Genomic DNA, 24,583 nt, shown 5'->3' on the forward strand with positions numbered 1-24,583 from the left:
TACACATCTCACTACTGCTCACGTTTTAGGGGGTTGCCCTGTTGCTTTATCACAAGGCCGTTTTACTTACAGACATGATCAAGTTTGCATTACATAGTTTCCAATCTCTCTGGTCTTTTGGCGGAGTCACAAACCATTAAAGTTTATGCTGACTTACCAGAAATGTATGCTAGTGTGTCTCCTTAGGCAACCATCCCTCCATCACTTATCATAACTCCTTATCGTCCTGATATAGTGATTCACAATGAATCAACTAATGCAGTTGTTCTGTTAGAGCTGACATGTCCTTTGGACTCTATCCAACATTTGGAATCTGCAAGAGATCAAAAGCAGTCCAAGGAAGATTACTTACAGATTTTATCAGAACTGGATAGATTAGGGACTGCTTGCTACTATAATACCATAGGAATTAGTGTTCTTGGCCATTATTTACAATCATCACTATCCTCACTGTGTAATGCTCTAGGCTATATTCAACGAACTACGGTAATCTCACAGTCTCAATGTAGAAAGTTACTTTACGAAGCTGCTGGATTATCTATTACTGCATCTAGGGTTAACCAAACAGATAAATTGTATTCCTTAGACTCCATTCCTTTTCTTTTGATAGCTAGGACATTATGTCTGTGCAAACTGAGTTATGGTCAGACACAGTGGCTATTTGGATGGCAAATGTCTGGTGACTGACTGCTGTATTTGTCTCTGACCATAGTAAAATCTTCTTCTTGTTTGTCAATCTTTGCAAAGCTTATGGTTCTGTGCCAAGACAGGACAGGCACTGTGCATGGTGTACTTTGCGGAAACATGGTATACCTGACTGTTTGATAAATTTGGTGTGTTCTTTTCATGATGGGCAGTTGCTACTGTTGCAGTAGGTGGGAGAGGAAGCACCACTTTTCCAGGTGTGAAATGAACTCTGTCAGGGTTGCATGATTGCTTCAACTTTGTTCATCTTGTATTTTGAATTAGTTATTCATGATTAGTGTTGGATAAGTCGTTGTGATGCAGCAGGGATTGAGGTGAAGGATAGGTGGGATACTTGTTGGAGAGTGTACCAGAAGACTATAACTTCATGGTGGTAGTGTAGAGGTAATGAAGGAATTTAAGTATTTGGGGTCACTTGTATATATATAGAGGCACATGGTAGAATGACAGGGGAGGTTAATCACCGAATTGTACAGGCTTTGAAAGCTTTTGGTGAGCTTTGCAATTCTGTGTTTTAGGCTTGTGATCTTAGCATAGAAACTAAAAGACTTGTTTATTAATCTGTAGTGCTTGGTATCCTTTTGTATAGTGCAGAGACCTGGGCTCCCACTCAGATACTTGTGAAGAAGCTAGAGACCTTTCATTGTTGTTGTATTAGATGCATTATGGGTATTGGATGTGCTGTACAGTGGGCAGAGCATATCACCACTGCTCAATTGGCTAAATGTTTTGGTATGCGAGAGTCTATTAGTATTCTGTTAAGTTTAAGTAGACTTAGATGGTTGGGATATGTGGAGCGCATGCCTGATGATTGCATACACCAAAGAAGATCCTGTTTGGATGGCTCTCAAGGACATGACCAGCTCATGGTGTAAAACCACCGTTGCAAGATAAAGTTAGACAGGACTTAAAGAACTTTTCAATCAATGACTGTCTATGCAAGCTCAAGATTGGGATTTATATGGAAGCAATTAATTGGAGTGGAGAATTTGTTAGCTGCACCACATTCTAGATCTATAACTCTTTTCACTGTCAGACGTGCCAAAGGTCTTTTAGAAACACTATATGTTGTAATAATAAACAGGAGTAAATTTATGTATTGGGATTTCTGGTATATGAGTTCCAAAAATTTAAGTCTATAGACTAGAAATAATAATACTCTCCAATAGAACATTCATGGTGATACCAGTACAGTTTTCACCAAAGAATATATATAGCTAGCCACCATGTTCATAATGATATATATATATATATATATATGTCATGGCTTGCATGGGATATATAATATATATGTGCCTAATTATACCTCAAGTTTTGCAGTTTGCTACTGCTATACAAAATATCATGTTTTATAGAGGAGGTTGCTTATGAACTAGCTGGCAATGACAGTACACAATTCCTCATGAGGTGGCTACCCTGGGCCCTATGGATTTAATTTACTCATTTTTGAACTATGAAACTGTTTTCATTAATTGCTGTATCATAAAAGTATGCTGTAGCTACTTCATGGAGTGTTTTTGCTTTCATTGGTAATTCATGAATTAACAATGTGCCCTTTGAAACAATAATAGATCTATAGTAATGTTTACCTGTTTATATAGCTAATTGTTAGTCATTCTTTGCAGTGTATTACACAACAACTAGGTTTATGTTTATATGGCAACCACGTCATGCATAATTTTGATGAAATATATATATATACATATGTTTACAATTAAGTTAATGTGCCAGGTTCTTGTACATGGGCATGCTTGTCCTACACAAAAAGAAATTACATGATTTAATTGTGATTGCATCGAATTGCATAAATGAAATGAAGAATCTTGTATTAGATGTCATTAGAGCATGCATGCTATGTCAGTCTGACGTCTGTATGTTAGCATTGACATAAGCTCCAATCTCATCTTCTGCTGCATTAATTTCTGTAACAGTAAGACCATGGATGATTACAACATTGTCAATGTCTTGAAGTTCTAATTGAATCCTGTGGGTAGCCTCAAGATCTGGCATGCGTGTTGTTGTAGCTTGTGATAGACACTGAAATTGTTTCTTTGACATTTGTATGTATCTAGATTCAGGCTTTAAACCCTATATACATAACAATAATACAGCCATACATGCATCGATGGTTACAAATATGCCATCACACATTGACACACAATAAAATATTGTACTGGATGCATGGACAGTGTTATATTGTATGGTGTACGTTATGTGCAAGTGGTGAAATGCCTTTCATTTAGTGTTGGCATGTATGCATATGTGTGTTAGTGTGAATGTGTGTGTGTGTGTGTGTGTGTGTGTGTGTGTGTGTGTGTGTGTGTGTGTGTGTGTGTGTGTGTGTGTGTTGTGACAGTTTGTGTATAGTGAGTAGTGTACGTATATATGTACACATGTTACAGACATGACCATATCTATATGCAACCATTGCATGCCATTTAGCCATAATATAGAAACAAACCTTCACAATTTCACAAGCAGCTGCAAAATGGACATCATTTTCACTTCCAATTTCCACATAGAAGATCGTAGTCAATGACATCATCATATCTTCTTTGGAAGCTTTCCTTGATATTTTCTTATAACACCTAACAATCACACCTAATTGATGCTGGTCAAATTTTTCTTTAAGGTACTTCTCTGTTTGACCAATGAAATTTGGGTGGCACTCAAACTCAAATGCTTCACACTTAAAACCCTTAAGGAAGTTACTATTATCAATCATCTTCTCTGCCTCTTTTATCTCTTTCAAAGATCCAGTCAGTCTAACTTCGTTATCCGAGTACAATATTTCCACTGACGTAACTTGATAAATGGCATCAAAGAAGATCTTTGCCTGATCAAGGTGTTGAGCAAATGCTGCAGTGAGGTGAGCAATCTTAGCTTTGGAGCCTTGAAGAACAACAGAGCACCTCTCAATACTTAACTTTGCCTGATTCAGGATACTTTCCACTGTGGCAATACAATCCTTTGAATAACTCTGGATGGTTAGCACAGGCCCAGTTGACTCATGGATGTAAACTTTGTGCTGCTCTGATAGAGAACTAAAATCACAAGATAGCTGAGACTTCAGCTTGTGTAATGCATCCATTGTTTCAAAGGTAATGATTCTCTCTTCTGGATGATTAAGGATCTCTACAGCTCTCTGAACAAATGGTTCTCTCCCACAAACCAGCAAATTCATTTGTACAGTTTTCATGGTCATGCACTGGGCATAACAGATGGTCCCATCGTCATACTTAACACAGACAACAACAGACAATAATTTTGTTGATAGACAATCGAGTATTGAAGGAATCAGATCTCTGTGACATAGAAGACCAGCTACTGTGTACTGTTTGAGTAGTGAGTTAAACCATCCCCTTGCCTGAGACACTGCATGACTGCTTCCTGCAAAACTGATTTTGGTGGACCCAACAGAGAATCCCTCCATTAGTGCTCCAAAAGTGCTCTGTGCTTGTTCCTTCAAGGTAGGGTCAAGTTTAAGCAAAGCCATCATCTTTATCCTATGAAACAGTACATCTAAACTGTATTTGTCTACACACTTGTAAAAAAATAGTTTGTTAATCATGTAAAACTAGAACATAGTCTAAGATATATTGTAGACTAAACAATCCTGTAATTATATAATGCTTAATCATCCAGTGACACAAAAATGTACAACAAACAGATACTTACTGTTCAACAACGATTTCCTTGTTTAATTCAGCACTAACAGTAGCCACCACATCCTGTACTGCTCCTTTTAGCCCCACAGCACACACTATCAGTGAGGAGCTATCATGGTCAATATATACATCATTAGCAAGAAAAGAGTGCATCAGCTGCTGGAATAGGTTGGTTTTATCAGGACGCATTGACATCAATTTCTTCCAGTCCTCATTGTTCAGTGCAATGTGGTGTTCACCAATTTGCCCAAGAACATAATTTTCAAACCAAATAAGAATTGGTACAGAAGGTGCCGTGACTATTAATGTATTATTCTGCCAGCTTACTGAACCACTAAAAGATCTAAACTCTCTCAACTTGAATTCCATTTGTTCATTAAGAAACTGGTACAGTCGAGCTGACATTGGAACATTCTTTATCACAGAACTGCAAAAGTAACAATGAATTTAACCACCAATGACATACTGCAGTGTAGTGCAGTATACATACATAATCATACAAATAGCAACAGGGAAGGCTAGAGGGGCTCCCCTCCACTTTAGCCCCTCCACCTTTTAAGATTGAGATACTCTAATAGAGCAGATGTATTACTATTAAAAAAAATTCAATTTCAGAAGGCTATCTTTTTTAAAAAAAAATTATGCTCTTAGACTCTCTTATCTCTTAGATAAGTTGTACGTATCAGTCAGTATCCTCCTCACCTAATTTTTTGTTACTATGGATGAAACTCTCTGCAATACGCTTGTAGTATGTTCATGTGATGTACCAATTTAAGTACCTTGGACTATATATTGACGAGAATTAACATACTACAAGCGTATTGTAGAGAATTTCACCCGGGATACATTGCTTTATCATTTGCATCCCGTGATTTTCTTGGTAGACTATATCGTGTGTTTGTGCTGCCAATATCAGACTAATGTGAACACTTTCATCTACCATACACTTTTCAAGTAACTTGAGAGATTGCACTCAAAATTTTCTAGTTTAACATCCAGTGTCAGTAGTTCTATGAGTATTACTCTGACTGAGCGACGGCACTATCATGCAGCTAAAGAATTTTACATAAGATTACATCATCATATCTACATGACACTTCTCACCTATGCTGTTGACGTGTTAAATTGCTTGTAATGCTATCGTTTATTTGTACCAAGAGTTAGAACTATATTCGCAAAAAATGGTTTTTATTTTCATATGGTACACAAATTTGGAATTCACTAAATCCCACACTGTTAGTAGCAAGAAAACTGGTGGATTTTAAATCTTTATACAAGTCACTTTTATGCATGTAATTATGTGTATGCAATAACTATATGTTTGTCAGGGCATGGCTGAAAAGCAGTGGTATTTTTATACCAAGCAGTCTTCCTTTAAAAATTGCCGTTGACCATACATACATACGTATGTACGTACGTACATACATACATACGAATACCATACACACTTGCACTTACAACTACATATATTACCTGGAGTTTGGAACTGAAACTGCAGCAGTAGGTGGTGGAATAGAGAGATGACTAGGAGTAGCAACATGATATGGTGCGCTCTTCAGTTTCACTTTTAGTCGGCTACCATCCAGTGGTTGATTGTGCAGGCAGGATATTGCTGCATTTGCTGCCTCAAGTGTAGCATAGCTTACAAAAGCATAACGCGGATTACCATTTATAACATGTAGTCTACTAGTTATGGCTCCATAGACTTCAACTATCCTGGATAAGTTCCCCATAGTTGTAACAGGACTGAGATGTTTGATTTGTACAGTAAAGCTAGGAGGTATGTTAGAAGTGGTGGTCTCTCTTGGCATACTAAATGATGAGGGCAGAGAAGGTGACAACAAAGGAGTGGAATTATCAGGTGTGGATGGAGTACTGTCATTGGACGCCATCTTTACCTTAAGCTTCCCACCACATACCTCTCGATTGTTCATGTCTAAAGCAGCCTGAGCATCTTCGAATCTGTAATAACTGACGTAAGCAGAACTATTATCAGGGTTAAGAAATAAACTAGCAATGCTCCCATATTTTGCAAAACAAGGTTGTAACTTTAAAGCCTTGGGAATCTCACTAATGTACACACCATATGTATCCAAAGTATCTGCAGAAAAATTTGCTAGAGAATTCATGCTCTCATTCAAAGGATGGATGTGTATATGTTTACCAGCCAACTTTTCATCATTAAGTTTAGTGATGACATTATCTGCTTCCTCTTTACTACCAAAGTACACCACTACTTTATACATGTCTTCTTCTTCTGGTGCATGCATAATAGTGTACTGTATGACAGTGCCATAAGTATTCAGAATCTGCATCAATTGGTCTCCAGTGACACTTTCACTGACATTTGTGATGCTTACACCAATGAGCTGCTCAGTGGGATCTCTCACCTGAGTGCTTGTCCTTGGGTGAGAAAATTCAATTTCTCTTGGAGGTGGAGACTTTCCTCTTTTCCTCTGTACTGGTGGCTGCTTTTTCATGTCTAGCTTTGAAGATATTGATTGCTTGCTTGATTTTTCTTTCCAGCAAACTGAACTGATTGTTAATTCAGAATCAGAAATATCTTCTCCATTTTCCATGTATCCAGCTGTTCTTTCTTCCTGGATAGATTCATCACTAGGAGCCTTTCCTTTTTTATTCTGCCGTGATGGTTTGGAAACATGTTCTTTCAATAGAGGTTGAGGCTGCTTGCGTTTTGCAATTCTCATACTGAGACGATTCTTCTGAAATTGAGGCATATAGGATTTGTTTAGTTTTGCTACAGCTGTTTGTGCTGCCTCAAGTGATGTAAATTTGACTAGTGCAAATTGTTTGGATTCCTTTGATTTTGAATCTTTGATTACAAGTATTTTGTGTATATGTTGCTCAAACTCTATAAAATTCATTCTTACATCATCATCAGTGGCAGTGGACGGTAAGTTATACACAACCACAACAGTAATTTTGTCTGCAGTTTCATTAACACCAGCTGCACAGTCTTTTTCTTCCTCAAGAGGAACCTTTCCTTTTCTATGTTGTGATGGTTTTGAAACAGGTTCTTTTGATGGAATTTGAGGTTGCTTGCCTTTTGCAATTCTCATACTGAGACAGTTCTCCTGAAATTGAGGCATATACAATTTGTGTAGCTTTGCTACAGCTGCTTTTGCTACCTCAAGTGATGTAAATTTGACCAGTGCGAATTGTTTGGATTCCTTTGATTTTGAATCTTTGATTAACAGTACTTTGCATATATGTCGCTCAAACTCCATAAAATGCATTCTTACATCATCATCGGTGGCAATGGAAGGTAGGTTATATATGAACACAACAGTAACTTTGTCTGCTGTCTCATTAACACCAGCCACACAGTTGCTTGGCTCACATGGAGAAATTGGCCTAATAACTGCAGAAAGACTTACTTGCTTATTCCCATTGCCCGATGGGTTTGCTTTCTTTGTACAAACTCTCACCTTAGTCTCTGTGTGATTTATCATATTAGTGGCAGATTCAAGTTTAGTGTAATCATACTCATATCTTTTATCCACACCTTTGGTATCATCACCATTGTGATGTTCCCCCTGAACATTTGAACTTGGTGGGTACATTTCTTTTGGAGAAGCCTTCTGCAATTTTTTCTGTTCAGGAGCAGATTCTGTTTCCATAGATTGTTTATCAGGCTTCTCTTTTCTAATTTTTACAGTGATATGTCGCTCTTGAGATTGCGGCATGCATGATTTATGTAGCTTTACCACAGCGGTTTGTGCTGCCTTAAGTGAGGTAAACAAGATCCGTGCATATTCCTTAGATTCTTCCACTGTAGAATCTTTGATGACTTGTAGCTTGTGTATGTGTGGCCCAAACTCCCTGAAGTGTGTCCTTACGTCATTATTTGTAACAGAAGAAGGTAAGTTGTAAACATAAACAGTAGTTTTCTTCTCCGTCATTTCACTTGGCCCACCATCACACTCACTTTGCTCAGATGACATGATTGCTTTAATGGCCTTATGTTTCTGCTTGTGCTTACTATTAGACCATGGTTCAACTGAAATACAAGATGATTTTTTAAACATTGACTGGTTTAGCGACTCTATGGCATCTGATGCTGCTGCTGGAGATGAAAATGTAAGTCGAGCTTGAGTTCCAATTTTACGCCTAATAATCATGGGCTTATGCATAATGCTTTCCCTGAACTTTGAAAAATGCTCCAAGATTTCTGCTCTGTTTGCGTTTCTGGGTAGATTACCAACAAACACACATGACTTTGCCTTTTTACGCCTTCTGGATTTTTTCGTTTTACCCTTTGTGGAACTGTCAACTGCATGTTCTATGCAAGTTTCTCCATTATCCTCTCTGTAACTGTCTACTTTTTCTTCTGTGTGACTGCCTACACTGGCAGTTGATTCCGTATCAGAAGAGTCATATTTGTCTCCATCTTCAATACTTTCTATTTGTTCCATACTGCAAAAATTCCTTATTTCATAGTCGACTTCAATTTTACTGTCATCCGTATTGCTAGCACCAGGATCATGCATGGTACTGGGACCAACACTACACTGCAACTGTGGAACATCATCAGGATACATCTCTTCTGTTATTTTCTCACTCTAAATAGATGGTGACATGAACAATACATAAAATACTGCTATACAGAACTCACTGATACATATAGGCTAATGTAGAATTGGCAGTGGATATAAATACTTAATTGACTATCATACGAAGATTCACTCATTAGAGGTCTATTGCTCTGTTTGTGCTAGTGTCTATATTTATTGTGTATTTTGTGAGCATACAAGATGCCACATAACTAACAGAAACAATGCAATTCATGGCCCTTGAATGGCTTCGTTTAAGCTTCACTACTACACAGTTATACACTACAAGTAGAAGGAAAAATTAGGAATTTTAAATCGAAGAAAATGAAAAGTAGTGAAACAAGGGAATAGCTGAAACTAGGAAGGCTGCCTACACCTGCAGATATACTAGTGGACATTTAATCCCTAATCTTCCACTAGTATATCTGCAGGAATAAGCAACCTTCTTTGTTTCATCACTTTTTATCTATTCCCTAATTTTTCCTTCTGCTTATTGGTTTACTTTTTTAATAACAAAAGTATGACAAATGAAGCAGCAAATACTGCATTAAAGGAAAGAATAGCACCAGGAATGCCATAAAAGTAATTTACGTCAGAACATGTGCCCCAACAGTCAATTATGTAACAACAAAAAAAGAAAAAAAACACTTTCCTTGAAAAAATTATGCAACAGAAAGGGAGGTGGCCATTACGCTTTGTTTTCAGCTACATATGCTTCACTCATTACAGTGTCACAAATGAAAAACCGTATGAGAAGTAGAGGTACATTGATACAGCTTTTTACTGATAAACAGATAACTGATACACTAACAATAAAAGATGCCGATAAATGGATATTTTCTTCTAACCTTTAGTTCATGTTTTTATAATTACATACTGTATTTGCATATTCTGGCTGTTATGGTTATATTAGTAATTATACATGTTATTTTTCTTCCTTTAGCTTGGTGGATAGCAGTTATAAATATCTATTTATTGCATACAGCCATGCAAAATTTCACTGTATTTTAATAAATTCTTCACTGAGTAGACATAAGTTCTGTAAGTAAAGTTGGGTACAAGTTTCTGCATAGTAAATCATAACCATACAGTAACTAAGAGTAAAAAACCTAACAAATAGTTAAGAGTTAACTTTTTACCAAACAAAGAATAGTTGCTTTTGATGATTATATAACAAGCTTTCTGCATGTTCCGGTGGTATCCTGCTTCTCCTTTCATCATAGATGTCTCCAGCTGAAGGAAAGGTGGTATCCTGCTTCTCCTTTCATCATAGATGTCTCCAGCTGAAGGAAACAACCTCTCCGACGGTACAGATGTTGCTGTGGCAGTTAGGTAACGTTTAGCTATCTGTGCTATAGCTGGATATCTACTGTGGTGTTCAGCCCACCGAATAAATGGTTTACCTATCTTATAGTAGTCCAGTTAGTTGGTAGATGATGAATCATCAGCACAGGAGACATCCAGAAAACAGTTCTAACAAAGAACCCTGTTTCTGCTTTTTAGGTGAATGTGAGTCAGTTCTGCTTTCACTTGCTGAGGCATTTGCTTCTGAGTCACTAGCTCATGATATCTTCCTTAATTCTTCCTGTACTGCTTCTTTTGCAGTGCTCTTTGATATATTACTAGAAAAAGACCTGTCTTTGAATCTAGGGTCTACAATAGTAGCCACCGAAAGCAAATAATTGTATTCAATTCCTGCAAACCTGCCCTTCACGCTCTTTACCATTTCGTTCTTCATAGTCTGGGCTCCTCTATCATCATCTTCCTTTTCCCATTGTCTTAACAGCACTCTAATCATAGGAATGACCATCGACAAGGTAGCTGTTTGTTTTGAAATAGCCTGAGTAATTTTTTCCACAGGAGCTAGTATCAGTACCATTTTACGAGCTATCTCTAATTGGTTTACTGTCAATTGAGGGATATCATTCTCAGCTGCATATGAAGCTAGAGCCATCTTCTGTTCAAGAACAGACTGCAACATGTACAGAGTAGAGTTCCATCAAGTGGCTACATCCTGTTTTAGTGTACGCTGAGGTAGGCCTAAATTATCTTGAGTTTTTGCCAACTTGTGGCTTGCAACTGATGAATGTTTAAAATGCCCAACAATAGATCTACACACGGCTACCAAATCAATAACAACACGCTGTGTTAACAGTCCATCACGTACGACCAGTTGTAATGAGTGTGCAAAACATCCATAACTAGGCAGGCCAGCTTCATTCATCGCTTTAACAATGTTAATGCCATTATCCCTCACCACACAATGTACCTGGTTGGTGCCGATCCCCAGTCTTCCATGATCTTTGCTATTTTCATTGCCTTATACTCTCCAGTGTGCCATTTTTTAAGAGACTTGGCTTGTAAAACTGCTGAAATTAACTGAAAATCATCACTCACCCAATGATCTGTCAAGCTAAGCAATGAATCACTGCTCACATTTGAGCTCCATACATCATTGGTAAAGCTGAGATATTTTATTACTTTGAGTTTACCTCTAATGACACAAACCATCCTCTCAACTATGCTTGGAATCACGGTCTCAGAAAAATATTTTTGACTAGGTATGTTGTACCTTGGTTCCAGCACATGTATCAAGGCTCCAAAGCTGATATCATCAACAGACTATATGGCTGACAGTCTAGTGCAATCATCTCAGTAATTTTAATGTGAACTGCTTTCGCTTGAAGGTCGTTGATGTCCCAAACCTTGCGCATATCTTCAGCTTGGGCAAAGTAATTTGCTTTAGCCTTGACTCACTAGTGGTCTGTTTATCATCTTGACTGCTTGTTGCTTCTTTCGTACACCCATGTGCTCCAAAATGTATACCAGTGCTATAGACTTTCAAAATTCGTTATTCTTCCAATCCATGTACATCATGTACACTAGTGTACTGCAGAAGTTCCATAGAATTATGGTCTAATAATAAGCCTCACATGAGTCAATGATAAAGGACCAATGTTATTGTCAACTGCAATAGATAATTTCTGTATTTAGGACATACATCTTTGCGCATGCATGTTTGTAGAGTATGTATGACACAACATACTAAGAGGTCAGATGTGTAAGCTGCATGGCGTGCCTGGAGTAACCTTATTGTCACGGTCTCATCGAACCTTGCTACTTACCCTTACAGTTATGTAGATTTTTGTAAATTATAGTTAATTGCCAGTATTAACATCATTCATTTCTTGGCCTCACCAGATATTAGCTCATTTAGTTGCCTTAGTTTCGTGGACACATCTTTTTTGTGCAGCCAAGATAAATCTAGGCATGTGGCACACAATTAAGACCATCCTATCTCTTTGCAGCAATTTAGACATTAAAGCAAAATGGTCTTTATAAGAGGTGACCACTGGGTGAAATTATCTAAATACTGTTCCATTCCATGTATCATTCCATTCCACCATTCCATTCTACTGAATCCAGATGCCCCATTTACACTGATGTTTCAGCCTTAAACAGTCTTCATTTTCTTTGCTGGTTTTCATGCCTTTCAGCAGCTACCTCACTGCTTTTATTTAGAGTTTCTGATTGTTCTATTACAGTATCCTAATCTTTCAAAATCAAAAGTGTACACTACCAAAGTTTTATGCTTGCTTCAGTATGCCAGCATAATGACTACTTAAAACTACGCTGGAATTTTTAAACATTGGACCTTGCTGGCAGTTTAAATAATGAAACCTTTGACTAAAATACAAATTAAAACCTTCATTACTTTTTCTTGCTTCCTATCCTCATCCACATCAAAGTTTAGATAACCACTTAATTCTTTGCACATACATCACATGAAATCATAATTTAGACAAACTCGTTATCTGCAAGCTGCAGGATGAAAAAAAAAATCACCTACAGCATAGCTCAGTGAATAATATGGATATCCAGATACTATGTACCAGACAATTGTGTAACTTTATCAAAACACATAGCTCCACATGCACTGTGGGTATATTGACAGGAACAAATAAAACATGATTTTCACACATACATAGCTCTTTTATCCCTTATACAAATGGAACAATATTTTGGTGGAATTGTCTACCTGGTAGGGCAGTCCACATACCATATTTGAAGGAAATTGACTCAGCTATTTCTGAGATACAATCAACCAAAGTTTCATTTTTTTGCACACCTTACTAGAAAACACAAGTGCATTATCCAATCAAGCTGAAATATGGCACACATAAAGGGCAAATCCTAATACCATGTTTGGTACGAATTCAATGAAGGAGTTATGACCAATTATTCACAGAAACGATCAATTTTCCATAATGCCTATAGGGAAAACTGCTACAAGGAATGAGTTGAAAGTATTTAGATCAACCATTGTGGGAGTGTTTCTCTGGTGGTTTGATAGGAATGGAGACAAAGACCATGGATATATAATGCAAAACCCCAGCATGATTGAGTTTCATGAATAGAAGTGGACAGGTTGAAATCTGACCAACAGGACTGGTGGTACTACTGGTCTGCTGCCCTTGATTAGCTGTCATGCTTACCAGACAAACCACTTATTGAACACTGGTATGTAGATCAATTTATCATCATAGAAAGGTAGAGAAAACACTGAGCTATAATACAAAAACCAAGCAAGTGCGTGATCAAGGTAGTCTAATAGTGCAGTCATCTTATTGAAACATTCAGAAGTCACTCTATTAGAGCATTTAGAGTGTTAAGTCACCCTATAGGTAGTTCAGGTACAAAAAGTCCTCCTGTAAAGAGTTTAGCTATGTAGCAAGTCACCTTGTAGGTAGTTCAACTACAAACAAGTCATCGTGTAGAGAGTTCAGGTCATTACAAGTAACCCTATAGCTACAAATGAGCCACCCTGTTGAGAGTTCACTTACAAACAAGTTACTCTGTAGAGTTTAGTGGCAAATACAAAGGGGGGGGGGTTGCCCTCTGAAAATGTGTGCGCCCGAAATCAGTTTGCAGGCGTGTGATACTACGTATTTTGTAGGCCAGCTAGCACTAGTAGTAGTTAAGTGCTGAGCTTTAATGAAAGCTACGTTTGCCACTGCTGTGTATAGCCACATAGTATTCAATGACACTCCAGCAGCGCTACAGCATGAGATCTAGATTATCGTTAATTTTTGCCGCTGTGCCACCCAATCAGGTAGCTGAATTACAGTATCTCTTACTTTTATCCATAGGGGATCCACTTTTAAGATCTAATTACTCTAATAGAGTAGTCACCTGGTAAAAGCTGTCGAGTAGTGAGAAGGAACTACATACATGAATTTCAGGGCTGTATTTCATTGAGGAAGAGATATTTCTAGACCATATGTATACATGATTATTACAGTAGGTGATGGATTTCAATATACTGCTATTCATCGACGAAATGTATCAGTCTATTGAGTTTTGAGCCCTTTAAAATATTCAAGGTATTTCAGACCCCTGCTACTGGTAACTTAGCGCTGCTTCTGGAAACCCTCCTTATGGCTGCACCTTTGCATGAATAATGCTATTCTTTTAATATACAGTGATTCACATCTCTTATTCAAATTGTTACCAAATTCAATTTCAGAAGGGTAAATATTCAAAATTTTCCTGTGGGAGGCATGCCCCCAGACCCCCTAGTTAGAGCATGTCTTGCATGCTGGAGTGACTAGAACTACAAGCTTCACTCATTCCAGCTGTCACGCTCGTGCAAAATAACTGCAGTTCATGAACACATACACACACATAAAAGAATTGAAAATTTTAGCTGATTTCAAGGTTTTGGGGGTTAGCAGCAAAAATTTTATTCTTGACCTCCATATAGTCTAATACATTTTGGGAGTGGTTACAAATTTGAAAAAAAGTTAAATTAGGTAACAGTGCTCAACCTCGAAAAATATGCCCCTCAAACATTTACCAAAACAAATCTTTTAAAAGGAAATCTTCGACCTCTCCCTTGAAAAATGTAGTCTATAGCTATGGTATGGCCAAATAATTTAATCTCTCTACTGTGCTGAGCATGAGCTATAGTGATGAGAAGTAAGCAGATAAATTACTCATCCATCCAAACGTTTTCTCCAGAGGTAGGGTCCGCAATCCGAAAAATCAACTTCTACAAATCAATCCCCCTACCATTGTGGGATGTTCATTGTAGTATCCCATTGCTTGATCCACCATGAAACCGGAGGTACGATTGTTGTCTTCACAGAAATATCGTTTTCAGTATCTCGCAAGATGCAAAATTTATTTTTAAAATTTCGTTCTCCACACAAAGGACCGGATGAAACTTGCTACTTAGCCAAATCGTATCCAGAGTTGTTGTAGTTGAAAAGTACGCACAGAAATAAGTAAATGATCTGCTGGGTGCCCGGCACAGGGTTGTTTTCTTTGAAAAAACAGACAAAGAGATACGAAGTTTCGAATTCAAAGTGCCCTACCACCCAGGGTAAGAGAAGCTAACTCTTCCTCATAGTGTTTCGATACGGTTGGGTACATAGTCTGTCTATGCTGTTAGTTTGGAAAAGATCTGAGACTTCTCACCATCTGGGTGACGAGCGTCAAATTTTTCTGCAGCATCAAAGAATTGTGTCGCGCTTTCTAGCCATTTCCAGCGCTTCTGCAGCCACAACAATCATCAATTATAAATAAAACTATGGCAAAAGATGTCCCTGAACGTTTGGTAGTAGCAGTTGTCAATTATTATTTCATCCACGGCTTCCACGCCTCGCTCTAAGCTATGCATCCAGGGAAGCAGCAAAATCGTCCAAATTTGACTTCACCCATCACGCTCCACAGCAGCTTCAAGTTTTCACTAGATCACCCTACATCACCATTATGCTGCAAAACATCCAAAAACAAACCGAAAAAAGCATAAAATCTTTCATTTTTGATTCGAGCTGGGTGGAGCTCCTGGTGAGCTGCTGGTATATTGCACCATATGAAATCACAGAAACACCAACTACTACTACTACCAAACGTTTTGATCCATCCTTTATCATTATTCTAAACAAAATTAAGTGACCAGTGTGTCATCAGAAGTACTGGAAAGCACTTTGGTACCATTGAGAGAATCCCTTGAAATGACGCACGAAATTTTTGACGTTCTTCACCCAGATGGTGAGAAGTCTCAGATCCTTTCCAGACTAACAGCATAGACAGACTATGCATCCAACCTTATCACATCACTATGAGGAAGAGTTGGCTTTTCTTGTCTTGGCTGGTAGGGCAGTTTGAATTCGAAAATTTGTGTTTCGTTTTCTGCTTTTTGAGAGAAAGCAACCCTGTGCCGGGAACCCAGTGAACAATTTGCTTATTACTGTGCGTACTTTTTAACTACATTAACTCTAGATAATACCTATCTAAGTAGCAAGTTCTATCCTGTTCTTTGTGTGGAGCACGAAATTTAAAAAATAATTTTTGCATCTCACGAAATACTAAAGTCGATATTTCTGTGAAGACAACAATCGTGCCTCCGGTTTCATGGTGGATCTAGCAATGGGATACTACAATGAACAACCCACAATAGTAGGGGGATCGATTCGTAAAAGTTGATTTTTCGGATTGCGGACCCTACCAGAGGGCACTTATAGAATTATAAGCGCCTCCTCCTAAAAAGAATGGGGGCTTAAAAGTAATTCTGTGTAAGCCGCCCCCTCCCCCTCCCCTCCCAAGGAACCTGGAGCCTGGAGGACGAGAAACAGTGGCATAGAAAAGATGTACTCAAAAAAGTGCATGGCCCGGGCATACTATAAATAATAAACAAAACTCACCGCAGCCATTGGAGTTTTCCGACCTTTACCGCCGGTCTATGTCTACGTCGAGGTCTACGTCCTTACAATTCGGTTCACAGGATGCCAATCGTCTGCGGGCACGGTTCGGTACAACAGACCGCACTTACGAGGGACAAGGTTGCGCCCCCGGCTGTGAAGCGCCTGTCCCTAGCATAACTGAAATATTTCGAAGCGAAAATTTTTCGCTGATTTCGCGGTTTTGGGGCCGCGTTACCAGAGAAACTGTTATCGCCTTGAAATATTTAGCTAGACCCGAGGCTAGACCTTCATATATAGTCTCTAGACCTCCATATATGGTCTGGGATCGCAAATCCGTGAAAGTTTTAGTTTAAAATTTTGACATTGCATGCATGCTCATGATCAATCATCCGGCAGTCAATATAGCTACCGGCTAAAGCGTGTGTAGCTATATATCCTTACTGGACTATATATATATATATAGTGACCTTACCACCCCACACACCCGGTCAAGTGCTGGACAGCTGGATAACACAAGCAACAGTTATTCTGTTAATAAAATGAATCCTATATAGCTACTCATGCAAGGCCTGAGTATCCGGACAAGGAGTTAGCAAGCGCAGTTTATTTTATGATGGTTAAGTAACTATACAGTAGCCAGCTATAGCTACTCTAAGTCTTTATAGGTGTGGTGGGGAGGTTAGTCAGTGCCATGCAGTGTTACTTTTTACTGCATGTTTCAACCCAAATGCAAATAAACTCATGCATGGTGTTGTTCTACTTGCCATATTGCTGGTCAACATGCTACATAGTGATTAAACATATATTTTTCACTTTAAATTAATTAAATTTCATATTTCATTTAGCATCAGTGCATGCATGCTCTCACAACGATCGTCCTACTAAGTAGTCGACTGCTCCTTTAGTTATAAGTTTAGGGTACACAAGCTAATTGTTGAGCATTCACTTATCAGCCAAAGCAACATAACCACTCATAGTCACCAGCACAAGCCAATTATATATTATGATCTATAGTAATGCATGCATGCAGTGTGATTCTATTTGACACAGATTTATAAAATAGCTAGCTAGCTAAATGTCGAAACTGTGTGAATGCATGATGTAAATCATGGCAATGCAGTATGAAGGGTGATCAGTGCCATAATTATGCCATATAATTACGTTATTGAGGTAGACTATTATCTCTCTTATTATTAACTCTTGCTATTATGGTGTGGTGGGCTGCAGGGTAATGGTGATGTTGCTTATAATTACTGCCTTGTTATCATTAATTGTGTGATGTTTAATTTCCATTGCATGCATGTGATATACATAGTATAGTTGTCATCATGATAAGTATATATGCTTTGATATAGACTATATGATACCATTATCATGCAACATTACCATTATGACATAGACCATTGCCATTATGATAAAGACTTTACCATTTATGACATAGACTTTTGCCATTATGACATAGACTTTGCCATTTTGACGTAGACTTTTACCATTATGACATGGGCCTTTGCCATTGTGATATACATTATGACAACATAGACTTACCATTGTGATATAGACTTTTACCATTATGACATAGACTTTTACATTATGACATAGACCTTTGCCATTATGATATAGACTTTTACATTATGACATAGATAGACCTTTGCCAGCCTGATATAAACTTTTACCATCATGAATTATTCTACCATAATGACATAGGCCTTTGCCATTATGATATAGACTTGTAATAATGTGATTAGCTACAGTGGTAGATCTTGTGGGAGGTACTCCAGCAACCAACTATTTACATACTTGATAATACTATCTAATAGAGCAGTCAGGTGTATATTCTTCCATTATTAAGACTGTTTTAACCAATTAAATTATCTATGCCATAGCAAGAGCAGATCAGATCTAGGATTTTATAAATGGGTGCTCACAATGGCAATTAAAATAGAGAGGAGGGAGTGATAGCAGGTTAATGCACCTGCATGGGTAGCACAGTAAGCATGCAAAGCAAAAACTCCTGATGCTTGTAACCATGACAACCATAAGCTCTATGTATACATTCTTTTCAATTAGGTATGTGTGCCTACATTATACTCAATGGTTTTGGCCCTAGCTTCCTTGCTCCTCCTCAAGCTTCTTGCTTTTACTATCATCAGAAAGTTGTTAATACAATATTATGTACTTTACGCTTGTACTGTTCTGGACACCATAGATAATAGGCATCTATTTTGTATGTATGCTATATCCAGCCATACTTCCTTCCCATCATATGGGACACTAAAGGCAAACTCCCCAGTACTAGAGTAAAGATAAAGAAGCTTATCTAATCTCCACTATGTTTCTGCCTCTTAAGAAGTATTTCTATAACTATTTTGAACTGTACATGTCATTGTTCCAGGGGTGCTGTAGTCTTGCCTAAGGCCACAAGGATCTGATGACATGTAAAATACAAGATCTTAGTGACTACTATGACGAGACATTTATTGGTTACCAATTAGACTCATGAACACCTCTCATGTCAATTAATCCTATAAACTAGATTCACTTTATTCCTTATGCTATCACTCTGTTCCTTATTGCCGTCTCTTTTACTAGTGACAGTCTACCAAAACATCTTATTGTGTCCTAAGTAGTGCTCCATATCAATTAAGATTGTTTCACAAAATATTTGTAAGACTTTGCTTTACAAACAAACATTTCTAGACCAAATTAAGTAGGTGGTCCTATATATTTAATAAATGGTGAAAAGAGCAGTACTCAACTATATACTGATGTGAATGGGTGACCCAAAGTCATGGCAGTGCAGTAGAGCTTTTATTGATGTCCGTCCAACTATATACCAACCACCTTAGAGTAAGTCACCAACCTACATGATGCAGCTACTGTACAACGCCTTTGTTGAAGGAAAATCTGATGAGTCCACACTACATCAGGCTTCAGCAATCATGTTTTCATAGATCTGACATTCATTTATAAAAGTGCATGATCTAGCAGATATATGCAAGACATAACCCTACTACTTGACTGACAATGTCTAGCCATATGCATTATAACAAATTTGTGCATGGCACCATAGCACCATCCATGCAATTATTGCATATATATGACAACTGAAAGGTATGTATGTGAATCATTTCCATTTTGGAAATTCAGATTCATTAATATTGCTATAGGTGTTTTCCCTTAGCACTAAAGTAATAGTGCATGCATACCTTACAAGGATGTTTTTTGTTGTTTAGCTATAGCATGTTAATGATGGAGCCAAATATAATTTTCCTTATGTAGTAGTTAAAAAAGAACTCTTGGCTTCATAGCTGCAAGCTAATTTAAGTCATACAAAATTTCTGCGTGTGGTGTAGTGTGTATATGTAATCCTTTCTCCTGACAGTAACCTGACTGGAAGATCCAATGACAGTAATGGTGGCAATGTCACTAGCAGTAGCGACAGCATCGGCAGTCCAACTTTCTAAGTAAGATGTGCGCAAGTAGTGTGTGTATGTGTGTAGCTATAAGTATCGTATGTCATAGGCGGTGGAGACGGGGGGACCAGGGGGCCATGGCCCCCCCACTTTTTTGGGACACTGTTTGCAAGAAAAGATCGAGATACTCTAATAGAACAGTCAGGATCTGGAGACTCTAATAGAGCAGTCACAGTATTCAGAGAAGTAGTGTAGCAAATTACTTAGCTACGTATGTGTAGTTATAAATAAGGACATATAATTTGTGGAGAGCAGCTACTGTCAGCAGGCTGTGACCCTTCAACTTATAGCTGGCCTGGCCCCCTCACTCTTTGGCCTACTCCACCGCCCCTGTCGTATGTGCATACTTAAGTGTGTCCCAGTGCTGGTTCACTGGGCATAGGTGTGACCACTAGTGTGACAGTCAAAGACTTTGCTTTGATATGTGTGCATACAGTATGTGTGTGTGTGTGTGTGTGTGTGTGTGTGTGTGTGTGTGTGTGTGTGAGAGAGAGAGAGAGAGAGAAGCAGCATGATCCGAATGGTAAAATTTGTAATCATAAGGTTTTAAGTTTGATGTTTGGTGATTGCTTGTTGTTTCCTTGAACAAGACACTTTATACTCACATATCACATTGCTCTTTCTACCCAGTTGGGAGTTGGTGTTAACTAGGAAGGAAAGCAGCCGTGCTGTCAAAGGCTAGCTATGGCTGGTGGTAATTGGTGTCCATGTCTCAATGCCCTCACACATAACAGGTGAAGTTGAAGTGGGACTTTGGAAGCTATTGCTGTGTAAAAAGAAATTAAACTTCAGAAATTAGGTATAAAACTGACAATTATTTATGAGATTAAGTATGGAAGTGACTTTTAGGCAAATGGTGGATTGCGGAGAAAATAAAAATAAATCTATAATTCATGACATTAGGCATTTTAGTCAAATGGCTTGCAAGTGCTTTCAATTAAAGTCTGGTCACCCAAACTCATCCCCAGGGTTGGAGCATACACAAAAATATAAGTACAGTATAACTATTAGGGATCAAGGAGGTTTGCAAAAGACACTTGACCATGGCCAAAAACCAGCAACACATCCATCTTGACTATTAGTTAGGTAAACATACCTGTATTAATAAACCTAAACATTCCTTCAACACAACGTAACACTTCCTATAAGTTGCTACAATTTTTGGTACTTTTTAAGAGAAATTTTCTACTGATTAACTATCAGATGCCTTCAGACAATTGAAATTACAGCTAAGGTTTTGGTCTTGACTTTTTTTCTTTGTTGTGAGTATAGGCATCACTTCAGCTTGACATGTGCCTCAGTTGACATACTGCACTGCATACACAGTGCAAGCATGGTGGGCTTACCTTTGTCTTCCTTTGTGTCCCATTTAATTTTTGCTGACTACACAAGGTGTCAATTTGTGATAGCTTGTGATGGTTTTCTACATTTGTAATGGGAATCATCTGTATTTTTATAGTAGCTGCAGAGCTTCTTACACCGTTCTTCATTTGTAATGCAGTTTAACAGGCTGACACACAGCTGAAATTGAAGCATAATGACAACTTTACTCTTCAGTAGTAATTGATAGTTGGGATGTGTGTTCAGTTGAAAACATACAGACTGCATATGGTGCTATTTTTTATTTTGATATGGTATAAGTAGATGTACCAGTTATAATCACATCATTCAAAATTTAGCAAACAAGTATATGCAAGGAAAATGAGGTCAATCAGGGATCATAGAAGTACAAAGAATTGAAACAAGGAGATCACCTAAGCACATGAAGATATACCTGTGGACATTTAATTCCAATTTCAGTTATGGATTATTTGTCCACTAGTATATCTGTACTTTTACTTTTAAGATCAAAACTAATGAACATTAAATTAATAGTGTGTTGTTATCTTTGCATAGGCTTACAAGGGGTATTCATCATCATAAGGCATGCAATTGGAATCAAGACATTTGATTGTTAATATTCTCTTAGATCACTTGATTTCAGCTAAAATTTATGCTTAATATTTTAAGCAGGATGTCTTATAATGATCTTGAAATTATAAAGTTACTTGATTACCTGTTTTTGGCAGTACTTGACTGCTTTATGTAGCTTTAACTAGACCCTTGATTGCATGATCACTTAATTGCATTTTTGTCCTAGGTTAAAGGGTAGTCACTTCTATAGGTTTTGTGCCAGTGCTTGAATTTTGAACTCTGATCCAAGAGACATGCAACACCGCTGTTAAGGAAGAGATTGTATAATTAATTCTGGGGGTTTAATAGTTGCATTGCAGTTGTTTATTGTATAAGCCACTGATGAGTACATAATGCATGGTGTATTACCTTTTGTCACTGGCCATCTTCACACAAGTACATCTCAGATGGTTGCTTGTAAGTTGCTTCATATTTGTGACCATCTCAGCAAAGATGATCCACCTACGTAGTTCACACTTTTTTGGGTCTCAGCTTTATATACAGTGTCCAAAATAGGTTATCAAAGTTTCAGCCAATTGCTTGGGCAGAGGGAAGGGACTGTAGCCCTTGTCAAACAGATTATGGAGGGCCCTCTTTAGCTGCCATCAAACATTGGCAATAGTTGTGCTAATTTATTACAGCTAATGGCTAAGTGTACAAATCCTTAGCTATGCCTACAATTCCACCAAATTCTACTTGCAATTATTGCTATTCAAAGAGGAATTCCAAGTTATCAGCTTGCACTGATTACGTCCCTGCCCTTTGTTCACACCACCTAACTATAAATGTATCAAGATCAATATACCCCAATAGAGGAGTCACCCTAATACGACAGTCACACTTATGTTAGTGATCTCTGCTGATCAAATATTTCTTAGAGGGAGGGGTCCTTCTATGTACATCTCCATTTACTTGACACTAACAGGAGTCCATAATAAAGAAGGGTCCTCTCTATTACAGATTCTTGATACTGAAGATAAATATACCCTATCAATGTAGTTCCCTAAAACACCTAATACCACTAAAAAGGTGCCTTCTCCACAAGACCTATTGAGGTAGGTAGATTTGGAATTATAGTGCTAGACACAATAGACATATAAAAAAGAAATAAATTTATTTGTATAGCAGCTGCCCTGAAAACTGAATTTGTAGCCATAACTTTCATTTGTATATATAGGCTTAATGCTCGCCATGAATTGACAAGTCAACCAAGTTGTATACAGTTTTAGACCTGCATTTACTTGTGCACACAAAGTGTTAAGGCATTTTAAATGAAGAAACAGTGATTTTGATTACACCTACTGCATTGTACGTACATGATCCTTTAAGTTGTTTATCTGCATATGCTTTAATTGCAAACTAGACTGCAATTTGCTGAGATGGTCACATACGTATGTTGACAATTCTTATGTTTCTCAACAGTTTATAACCAACTGTCTGACTTTAAAGATGAAGAACCGATTGTGGACTAACAACTAACATTATTGATAGTCATAAGAGATACCTACATGTAATTTAACTACTTAAAATGTATACAGTGAATATTATTTATGGTTAAAGTAATAGTATAGAATAAGTTACATGAATATGGCAAATCACACATTACAGTGCATGTAAATTCCTGAGTGATCATTCCACATTTATAGGGTAGTGCTCTGGGGTAGTGCTAAATTCTGTTGTTATCAGCACATCCTTTAATTATATGTGACCATTGTTGCCTGTAAGAATGGCAAAAACTACACCCCTATCACATAACAGGTCTTATCAATAGAACTGATATCTTGATTGTGAATCAAGCCAATTAAATGTAGAAAATGGCCTGAAAAAGGTGAACATACGTACCACTATGTGGCTGCTTGGTGCTCCAACTTAATCTGAATATAATTATTCTCCTTCACTCTTCCACTGTGTAACGATAGTAATGATACATGGCACTAGAATGCTATAGTCAGGCATGAGATCAAGGAAAAAATGGCCTCAACAATGAGGTGGTTTTATTATTGTGTACTCCTTAGCTATGTTAGGGTATTAGGGACTTCCGCGGTACACGACAATAAAGTCATGCATGTATAAGGATGTGCAAAATAAATGTATGCCTACAAGGGTAGCTAATTTTCTATTTAGTGCTATAGGTAAAGCGTTTTGGCTGCCATATCTAAGTCCTTTTCAAAAATGAGTACATAAATGCAATACTGTCTGTAACTATTGCATATAGTAGCATCTGTACACTCATAATCCAAACCTAAAAATCAATGTAATGTAAATACAGTTATAAAAGTACCTACATGAACTTTTAATGATAGAAGTTAAGATATGTTATAATATTATTATATAATGCAAGATCACAGTAAATCAGAGTTCAGAAGTATGAATATGATATATGCTTAGGATAACAAATTCACGGTGCTCCACAGTAAATTTCTTTATTAACTGTATTGTATAGTTATTTATATAATCTTTATTTAGTGAACTCTTCCTGCTAGAATGCGACATCATCAATA

At 37.6% G+C, this 24,583-nt stretch overlaps 1 protein-coding gene across 1 annotated transcript; it reads right to left on the reverse strand.

Moving 5' to 3' along the window:
* Positions 1–2,322: 2,322 nt before the first annotated feature.
* Positions 2,323–16,819, reverse strand: LOC136249881 (uncharacterized). The gene is made up of 5 exons (XM_066042009.1): positions 16,657–16,819; positions 5,847–8,956; positions 4,384–4,800; positions 3,167–4,211; positions 2,323–2,793 (listed from the first exon to the last, which is right to left on the reverse strand). Exons 1-5 carry the CDS (start codon positions 16,663–16,665, stop codon positions 2,563–2,565), a joined length of 4,812 nt encoding a protein of 1,603 aa, XP_065898081.1. The 5' UTR covers positions 16,666–16,819; the 3' UTR covers positions 2,323–2,562.
* Positions 16,820–24,583: the final 7,764 nt, after the last annotated feature.

This window comes from Dysidea avara, chromosome 3 (genome assembly GCF_963678975.1).
Source record: "Dysidea avara chromosome 3, odDysAvar1.4, whole genome shotgun sequence".
In the NCBI taxonomy this organism is placed as follows: domain Eukaryota; kingdom Metazoa; phylum Porifera; class Demospongiae; order Dictyoceratida; family Dysideidae; genus Dysidea; species Dysidea avara.